The sequence below is a fragment of the Sapajus apella genome, unplaced genomic scaffold (assembly GCF_009761245.1).
Source record: "Sapajus apella isolate SASKATOON/1434 unplaced genomic scaffold, GSC_monkey_1.0 scaffold129, whole genome shotgun sequence".
NCBI lineage: Eukaryota > Metazoa > Chordata > Mammalia > Primates > Cebidae > Sapajus > Sapajus apella.
This window is the reverse complement of record NW_022437069.1, coordinates 559212-569155: the sequence shown is the minus strand read 5'-3', so window position 1 is coordinate 569155 and position 9944 is coordinate 559212. Positions and strand designations below refer to the sequence as shown.

The window sequence follows — 9944 nt, the reverse complement described above, 5'->3', positions numbered from 1 at the left end:
AGCGTGGGGTAGGGAATTGGGGAGGGATAGCATGGGGAGAAATGCCAGATGTAGGTGAAGGGGAGGAAGGCAGCAAATCACACTGCCATGTCTGTACCTATGCAACAATCTTGCATGTTCTTCACATGTACCCCAAAACCTAAAATGCAATTAAAAAAAAAAACAGTGTGAGACTCCATCTAAAAAAAAAAATACAAAAAAGTAGCTGGATATGGTGGCACATTCCTGTAATCTCAGCTACTCAGGGGCTGAGGTGTTAGAATTGCTTGAACCTGGGAGGCAGAGGTTACAGTGAGCCAAGATTGCAGCACTGCACTCCAGACTGGGTGACAGAGCAAAACTCTGTCTCAAAAAAAAGTTAGACAAGACATAAAATAACTTGAGACAGAATTTTGATAGAGAAAAGAAGTTAAATGTCTTCCCCTAATTTCACCTACCCCACTCATTTTGTATCTTACATTCTTACTTCATATCAGAGGATAAGACTCTTTCCCTCTGATAAATAGTCATACATCTTTTAATTTTTTGAGACAGAGTCTCCTTCTGTACCCCAGGCTGGAGTGCAGTGGCATGATCATGGCTCACTGCAACCTCAGCCTTCTGGGTTCCAGTAATTGTCCCACTTCAGCCTCTCAGGTAGCTAGGACAACCAGTGCATGCCACCGCACCTGGCTACTTATTTTATTTTTGTAAGAGACGGGATTTCTCTGTGTTGTCCTGGCTGGTCTTGAGCTCCTGGGCTCAAGTGATCCTCCTGTCTTAGCCTCCCAAAGTGCTGGGATTACAGGTGTGAGCCACTGCACCGGGCTGTAAATATTTTTTTTTTTTTTTTTTTTTTGTATTTTTAGTAGAGACAGGGTTTCACCATGTTGACCAGGATGGTCTCGATCTCTTGACCTCGTGATTCACCCGCCTCGGCCTCCCAAAGTGCTGGGATTACAGGCTTGAGCCACCGCGCCCGGCCTGTAAATATTATTTTTAACAGTAGCATAATAGATTGTTAGAAGATATACTATGATTTGCCCCCTTTTTCCCCCTGGTATTTGACATTTAGGTTGTTTACCAAGTGTTTATTATAAATAACATCGCAATTGATGTTTCAATATATATGTAGCTTTTATTGTATTTAAGACTTATTTTTATAATAGATGGCTAGAAGTTGGTTCCCCAATTCAGTGTACATTCTTATGGCTCAGGTTCTTTGTCAGAACATAGGAATGGATTTGATGGGTGTACTGACAACAGGATAAAGTGTAGTGGTTTTAAAATCTTTAGTGGGAACCTGCCCGTGCAGTCGACCGTCATGGGAGTTTGCACATGCTACAAGACCTTTCCACGATGCCCAGAGGTTCATCTTTGAAAGCTTTCTCATGTGTGTATTGGTTTTTGTTTGTAGGATGTGGTTTCCCACAGTAAAAAACTTACCAAAAAAAATAAGGAACAATTGTCTGATATGATGATGGTAAATAAACAGAAGGGAGGTCTCAAGGCTTTGAGCAAGGAGAAGAGAGAAAAGTTGGAAGCTTACCAGCACCTGTTTTATTTACTGCAAGTAAGTGGCTCCTGGAATCAGTGTTATAAAAATTTAGCGAATTTACGTTTCCACAAGAAAACCTTACCCATTGATCTCTCTGGAAATATTTTTGACTTCCACTGAGGAGTAAATGATGGGCATTGTAATATGTTAATTTATTAATTTTTTTTCTCACGTATCTTCTAGTTCTTCGATTTTAAAGAATTAAGTATATCTTGCCAGCTTTTATATTACCTATAAATGACTTATCCCTCGGTTTTATTTCAGACCAATCCCACCTATCTGGCCAAGCTAATTTTTCAGATGCCCCAGAACAAGTCCACCAAGTTCATGGACTCTGTGATCTTCACACTCTACAACTATGCATCCAACCAGCGAGAGGAGTACCTGCTTCTGCGGCTCTTTAAGACAGCGCTCCAGGAGGAAATCAAGTATGAACAGATTTCCTCAGGGCACAGGCCCGTCCCACTATCACAGGGGACCCCAGCTTGAGATTCGTGCCTTCTGGACCTTTCTTGATCTCAATTAATTTATGAAAAATACTTACTCTAAAGAAGCATCTAATTTTTTAATAATGCAAAATCTTGCTGCTTCTAGGGAGAGGATCAATTAATTTTAGGAACATTCTGTATTAAGGTATAATTTCAAAAAGTGATCTCAACAGAAAGATTTTGCATTTTTCTCTAGTAGGGGACCTAATCGTGACCATGATTCAGTGTACAGCTACAGAAACGTTCTGTGAGTGCTGGGGAATGATTCGAGAGAAACTCTGTTTCTATGAGATAGGAACTTTAAGCAGGAAGGATCTTTTAATTGATGGATTCTGTGACAAGTTTAAATTTTTATCTGATGTTTTATAGGTCAAAGGTAGATCAGATTCAAGAGATTGTGACAGGAAATCCTACAGTTATTAAAATGGTTGTAAGTTTCAACCGTGGTGCCCGTGGCCAGAATGCCCTGAGACAGATCTTGGCCCCAGTCGTGAAGGAAATTATGGATGACAAATCTCTCAACATCAAAACTGACCCTGTGGATATTTACAAATCTTGGGTTAATCAGATGGAGTCTCAGACAGGAGAGGCAAGGTATAATAACCATTACACTTTTCTTTATGTTGTTACTTTCTTTCCCTCTTTTTTCCACCCTCTTTATTTATAAACTAATACTAGTTCAAATAGCTTTTCTTTTTTTAAATTTTCTTTTGAGATGGAGTTTCACTCTTATCGCTCGGGCTGAAATGCTGTGGCAGGACCTCGGCTCACTGCAGCGCCACCTCCTGGGTTCAAGCAGTTCTCATGCCTCAGCCTCCCAAGTAGATGGGATTACAGGCATGCGACCACACCTGTCTAATTTTTCTGTTTTTAATAGAGACAGGGTTTTGCCATGTTGACCAGGCTGGTCTCGAACTCCTGACCTCAAGCAATTCATCTGACTCAGCCTCCCAAAGTGCTGGGATTACAGGCATGAGCCACCATGCCCAGCCTCAAATAGTTTTTCCTTAGAAAACTGTGCTCTATAAGTTGTTGACCTCATAATAAATTCACTTATTTAACAAATGTTTATTGAGTACTTACTGTGTTCCAGGCATTGTGTTAGAGATGTATACAGTAATGCAATAATGAGTGAAACAGACATGCCCCCTGCCCTCTCTTCTTAGGTCATTGGGCGGAAGAGACACCAACCAGGTACATAAAAATAAAAGTATCATTAAACATTGAGGAAAGTTTCATGAAGTTTTATGTAGGGTTCTGTAGTGGAGACTGTAAGAGGGAGCTAACATAGGTAGGGTGGTTAAGGAAAGCCTATCCCAGAAGATAAAATTTCATTTAGCTGAGGCCTAAAGGCTAAGATGAAGCCAGCCTTACTAAGAGCTAGGTGCAGAGTGTTCATGTCTGAACACTCTGAGGTGGAAGGTTTAGGACCTAAAAGGCATAACTGGGATGCAATTGAATGAGAAGGCTCATACAGATTTGGTGAGATCACGGTGTTTTATTAAAGGAACAAGAAAATGGTGTGGGGTGAGCTGCCCTGAAATACTGAGAGCTGGGCTAAGTTAACATATTACAGGAGATAACTGAGTCAGGGCTGTAGCGTAAACCACCAACATTAATTTATCGAAAGCAAAAGTGTGCCAATCAAATATGGGTCATGCTGGGAAAAGGGAGTTCCGAATGCCAGAACATTTCTGGTTTTATTCATCCTGGGCAAGGACCTAGAGGGATGGGAAATGGAGATGTGAGCAGCATGGTCTGTTGTGGATTTTTCTTGTTGTAGAGTAGGGTTAGATCATGCATGAAGCTCTCTGGGCATAGGTGGAGCAGCAGCTCTCCACACCGTTGCTATTCAAAGTGTAGTTTGCAGACCAGTAATGGAAAATCATCTGTGCACACTGTTTAGTTTAACTGATGGTTTTTTTAATAGCAAGATTTTCTCAATGAAAGAAGCAGTGTATTAATTCACATTCCGACTCATTCTCTTTGTCTTTGATTGGATTGTAGACTGGCACTGGTCCACACTTTGAATAACACTATTCTACATAATTCTTCCATGTTCCTGGATGCCAGGCAATTCTGCTGACTCATTGAAAGGGCTTATCTCGCCAGGCATGGTAGCTCACGCCTGTAATTCCAGCGCTTTGGGAGGCCGAGGTGGGAGGATTGCTTGAGCTCATCTTAGCCTTTGGGCCTTTGAGACCAGCCTGGGCAACATAGGGAGACCTTGTCTCCACTTAAAAAAAAATTAGCTAGGTGTGGTTGTCCACACCTGTAGTCTCAGTTATTCCAGAGGCTGAGGCAGGGGGATTGCTTGAGCATGGGAGGTCGAGGCTGCACTGTGCCATGATGCCACCACTGCACTCCATCCTGGGTTACAAAAAAGAAAAAAGAAAGGGCGAATCCCTATGAGGAATCATTTGGCATCTGATTGGTTCACAGTACTATGTGGGTCTGTTATCAGGACTCAGATCATTGCAAAAGTCTTTTTAATTTTTTTGGCCTGCATACCTGAGACCCAAATCCAGGAATGTGGTCAGCCAAGTGCAATACTTGTGTGGGAAGTTTTGCCTGCAACCCAGGGCATTCCTTGCTGATAGCCCGCATGTACCCTGGTTCAGGGCTGCTCAATTATTTCCTCTGATGGTCCATGAGTCAGTCATTTTTAGATCCAGATCCCACTGGACAGTTCAGGATTGTTTTTCCTGTGGGTACCTACAGGAAACTTGTGTCTTATTTTGCCTTTCATAAAATGGAAATTGAGCCAGGCATGGTGGCATGTACCAGTAGTCCCAGTTGCTCAGGAGGCCAAGACAGGAATATCGCTTGAGCCCAGGAGTTTGAGCGTAGCCTGGGAGACTAGTGAGACCCCATATCTTTTTTTTTTGAAAAGGCAATTGATTTGAACTCTTTTTAAGATACCAGTGACTGTGAGGTGCGGTGGTGTGGTGGGGGTCTGTCCTGCAGGTAAGCGTCAGGGGTCCCTCAGCTTTCCTCTTTTACTTCAGCCACTGTACACATAGCAAACTGGAATTTGTCACCTCTTGGAAATGTTCTTTCCTAAAATCTTAGCTAATGTTTTGTTCTATTACCATTGTTTTTAGCATGTTGATTCTCTTGCTTGTTACTACTTTTTAAAGTCACATAAATAAAATATACAGTGGGGTATCCCTGTCGACTTGTATTTTTCTCTTTTCTGTTTTTCTGAGACAGAGTCTCGCTCTGTTGCTCAGACTGGAATGCAATGGTGTGATGTCAGCTCACTGCAACCTCCACCTCCCGGGTTCAAGTAATTCTCCTGCCTCAGCCTCCCAAGTAGCTGGGATTACAGGCATGTGCCACAATGCCCAGCTAATTTTTATATTTTTAGTAGAAACGGGGTTTCTCCATGTTGGCCAGGATGGTCTTAAACTCCTGACCTCAGGTAATCCGCCTGTCTTGGCCTCCCAAAGTGCTGGGATTATAGGCGTGAGCCACCGTGCCTGGCCTCTACTTATATTTTTTAAGGCTGCTTTAACAAATCACCTCAAACTTGGTGGCTTAAAACAACCAAAATTCATTGTCTCACAGTTGTGAAGGCCAGAAATCTGAAACTATTATCGTGAAGTTGAGGTGCTGGAAGAGCCATGCTCCCTGCAGAGGCTTTAATGGAAACTCAGTTTCTCGACTCTTACAGTTTGTGGTGACTGTTGATGTCCCTCAACTTGTGGCCATGTGGTTCCAGCCTCTGCCTCTGTGGTCACTTTGCCTTCTCCGCCCTTCTGTGTATACCAAAGCTCTCTCTACCTCTATTCTTTCTTCCTGGGTGTCTTTTTTTTTTTTTTTTTTTTGAGATAAGGCCTTGATCAAGCAATCCTCCCACCTCAGTCTTCCTGGTAGCTGGGAATGCTACTGTGCAGTGCTGTGCCTGGCTTAGCCCTCCTGTCTTTGAAGACCCTCTTCTGGTGTCTGGGAAGGTCCAGATTTGTTAGTATTGTATACAGGGTCCACCATGGCCTGCTCCCTTCTACTTTTCCACTGTCAGTTTGCCTCTGTCTCCCCTTCCTTCTTAGAAGACTTTTTCTCTGCTGTGTTCTTGAGTTCAAGCATCCCTTCCTTTTGGAAGCCTTCCTTGCTTTTTCCATTCTGAGTTGAAGCCCTTTCCCTATGATCCTGTAGCAATTTTGATGAACTGATTTATAGCACAATAGGTTTATAATCATGTTTGTATGTCACTCCCACCAGACTGTAAAAGACTCAAGAGAAGATATTATGTCTTATATAACTTTTTTTTTTTGAGACAGAGTCTTGCTCTGTCGCCCAGGCTGGAGTGCAGTGGTACAATCTCAGCTCACTGTACTCCACCTCCCGTGTTCAAGCAATTCTCCTACCTCAGCCTCCCAAGTAGCTGGGATTACAGGTGCACACCACAACACCCAGCTATTTTTGTGTGTGTATTTTTAGTAGAGACGGGGTTTCACCATGTTGGCCAAGATGGTCTCGAACTCCTGACTTCGTGATCTGCCCGCCTTGGCCTCCCAAAGTGCTGGGTTTACAGGTGTGAGCCACTGCGCCTGGCCATGTCTTACATAACTTTTATCTCCAAGTGCCTATTATTGTGCCTGGCACAAAATTCAGGCACCTGATTCACAGTTGAAAACTTGAGTTCAGATTCTAGCCGTATCACTTACCAGCCCTGTAAGCATGAGTGTGTGCTACCGCATGTTTCTGGGTCTTTCAGTTTATGAAAGATGAGACACTTGCTTCAGGCCATTCCTGGCTGTTAGTCTAACATAGTTGTGTGTAATTTCTGTCCTCCCAGCAAACTGCCCTATGATGTGACCCCTGAGCAGGCACTAGCTCATGAAGAAGTGAAGACCCGGCTAGACAACTCGATCAGGAACATGCGGGCTGTGACAGACAAGTTTCTCTCAGCCATTGTCAGCTCTGTGGACAAAATCCCGTGAGTGCCATCAGTTGTCATGACCCCCAGTAAGAGCCCAGCACTAGTACCTTTCTGCTCCTTGGCCCTTCTCATTAAGTTTTGTCCGTCTCACAGTTACGGGATGCGCTTCATTGCCAAAGTGCTGAAGGACTCGTTGCATGAGAAGTTCCCTGATGCTGGTGAGGATGAGCTGTTGAAGGTAAGAATCTCAGAGCTGGCTGACTCCTGCCCTTTGAGGATGAAGCTAGAAAGCCAGGCCTGACCATAGATTATTACCAATAGCCTGAGTGTAGGCTCTGGCAGTAGCTCGCCATTGATTATGAGCTTTTGAAAGCAACTGCAATTGGTAAACGATACCTTTCTTAGGATGAAACAGTTCCTATAGTTTGGCGCACAATCATCAAACAAGTAGAAAGATGGATTTTTCCTGTACTCAAATGAGTCTCTTTGAGTCCTATCTTTTCGCTGTAGTATTGTTCCCTCTGCTGGTGACCTGGTGAATAGCAGCGGGCACCATTGTTTCTGCTAAGGCTGTTGCTGATAACTCTTTCTTACTCAGCTGTGCTCTCCTCTTTTCTTTTTTTTTTAATCTGAATGCTTTTTTCTTCTCTCTCCTAGTTCTGTGCTTTCCTACAGTGAGGCCTCGATTCTAGACTTTCTGTTCAGGTGAATTAATTTTATTTCTTCTGAATGAAACTCTAGGGGAAATGCTGTGACTGTTCCTGAATTCTTCTGTGGAAGAAATGTGTGTTAAGTGAATTTAATTTCAGAGGCATGAACTTGGCCTTTGAAGTCTGAAGCATGAGGATGTTGGGAAGTGGGGTTATGCTGACTAGGTCATGTTAAAGAATTTAGCTATGTTTGTTAGCTTTCTATAATAAAGCCCATCTATATGAAAGTATAAAGTGCATGTGGGTGACAGCGGCTTTATTTGCTACTGTGACACGTGAACAAAAGATGCCCTGAAATACTTAATAACAGACTTTAAGTGTGCCATTTTTACCTTCTGAATCCGCTCTTTCATTAACTACTGGCAGTGGTTTTCATTCTGTTCTCATTGTTTTTCTGTATTGAACAAAGGGATGTTTCATTGTTTTAATTCCAGGCCATGAGAGAGAGTATGTATATGTGCATGCGTGCATGTGTATATGTATTTTTTATTTATGTATTTGTCATAGGACTGCATTTTCTGGTTTTCTTTGCTAGCAAAGTCTTTTGTGGCTTACTTGGTGGAATGTCTTTTAATATCCATCTTTCTGTTTCATCTCTTCCAGATTATTGGTAACTTGCTTTATTATCGATACATGAATCCAGCCATTGTTGCTCCTGATGCCTTTGACATCATTGACCTGTCGGCGGGAGGCCAGCTTACCACAGACCAACGCCGAAACCTGGGCTCCATTGCAAAAATGCTTCAGCATGCTGCTTCCAATAAGATGTTTCTGGGAGATAACGCTCACTTAAGCATCATTAATGAATATCTTTCCCAGTCCTACCAGAAATTCAGGTAAGGGGAAAGGTACAAGTGCTTAAGAGAGTCTGTGGGTGTATTTTTATCATTGAGGGGAAAGACAAGATTAAAAACCACCCTTCACTTTCCCCGGTCTACTGTATTGTAGAATACATGTTTGATGTGTCCAGGACTCCAGAAGGTGATGCATTTACTTTCAAGAGAATTTTCATGTGAAATAGATAGTAGTTAACATAAAAATAATGATTATGTATTTAGTACATGTTACTTTATAATCAGAGAAGAATTGGAGAATGCTTTTAGTTTTTGCAAATTAACATCGAGTTTTGAATTCAGTGCCTCAAAGCACCATCTTAGAGATAGAGCTGGCTCTCCTAATGGTGTCTGAGAACTGTTTTAAATCAAGTTGCAGTGGTTCTTGTGGGTAAAACTATAAACTAGGTGGAGAAAGAAGCTGTTAGAGCCAATATCTCACAGTTGTCGAGCACAGCAGACATAGCCGTTTCTCTTGAAGTAACTGTCTTGACTGGCTTCTGTTTGCAGTCATTGTGTGAGAGGTTTGTGGAACATTATCTTGCCAACTTCTCATGCACATGTCATTTTTTGGGGGGCTACCTCTGGTGCTTATTTCAGACGGTTTTTCCAAACTGCTTGTGATGTCCCAGAACTTCAGGATAAATTTAATGTGGATGAGTACTCTGATTTAGTAACTCTCACCAAACCAGTCATCTACATTTCCATTGGTGAAATCATCAACACCCACACTGTAAGTATTTTTCTTTAATTACTTAATTTCATTGCTCTGTCCTTAATTATTTTCCTTGGCTGCTGCTTATCGCCTCTGGTAGCCAGGTGTCTCACCTTCCTGTGATCTAGCTGACAATACATCACCTTGTTGTCTCTTTTGTTGCTTGTTAGTCTTAACACTATCTACTGCTAAGTTTCTACAGGTCTCCCCAGGCCACCTGCATCAGAATCATATGGGCTGATCGTTAAAAATGAAGTTTTCTGGGCCCCACCCCAGGCCTAGTGAATCAGAATCCCACTAAATTCATCTAGTGCCTTGATCAAAAAAAAAAATAGTGCTTTTACTCTTTTTTCTTTTTACCCCAGCCCTCTGCATTGTTTTTCTAACATGATGTAGAATACTAGCTTCTTTCTCTGTGTAGCCTTGGAGTGGATTTTTCCCTTGGAAGCTGGAGCTCCCCGTTTCTTCAGATTTTTCAAATAATTCATTTTTTCCCTTTTGGGTACATAGACATGTAGAACAGGCATGAGGACATATGAAAAAATATAAATGAAATTTCGGAGTTACTGTCATTTCTGAGGGCATCACCTGGGATAACGACACCTTGAAGCCTTTGTTGAGTGTCTCTACAATAATTGAACATTGATTTGGCATGCTTTCCTCTGAATTAAAATCGTGTCATACACTGGAAGCACTAAGTAAAAGTCTGCATATGAGTTATTTGAACTGGTAGTAGTGTACATTGATGACTTTGGATATTGAATTCTGAGTTTCTT

General features: G+C 42.1%; 1 protein-coding gene across 4 annotated transcripts in view; it reads left to right on the top strand.

The window, feature by feature from the left end:
* The window catches only part of IQGAP1 (IQ motif containing GTPase activating protein 1), a 109997-nt gene extending 100066 nt beyond the window's left edge, over positions 1 to 9931 (top strand). For 2 of the 4 annotated variants that reach the window (XM_032262443.1, XM_032262446.1), the window contains exons 24-30: positions 1397 to 1552; positions 1802 to 1965; positions 2395 to 2619; positions 6827 to 6967; positions 7064 to 7148; positions 8224 to 8456; positions 9054 to 9930. In XM_032262443.1, coding sequence (XP_032118334.1) covers positions 1397 to 1552; positions 1802 to 1965; positions 2395 to 2619; positions 6827 to 6967; positions 7064 to 7148; positions 8224 to 8456; positions 9054 to 9204 — 1155 coding nt within the window. In that variant the 3' untranslated portion in view covers positions 9205 to 9930. Of the gene's footprint in view, positions 1 to 1396; positions 1553 to 1801; positions 1966 to 2394; positions 2620 to 6826; positions 6968 to 7063; positions 7149 to 7567; positions 7616 to 8223; positions 8457 to 9053 lie in introns of those variants that run through there. The other 2 variants (XM_032262444.1, XM_032262447.1) reach the window with 2 other exon arrangements.
* The last annotated feature ends 13 nt before the right edge of the window (positions 9932 to 9944 follow it).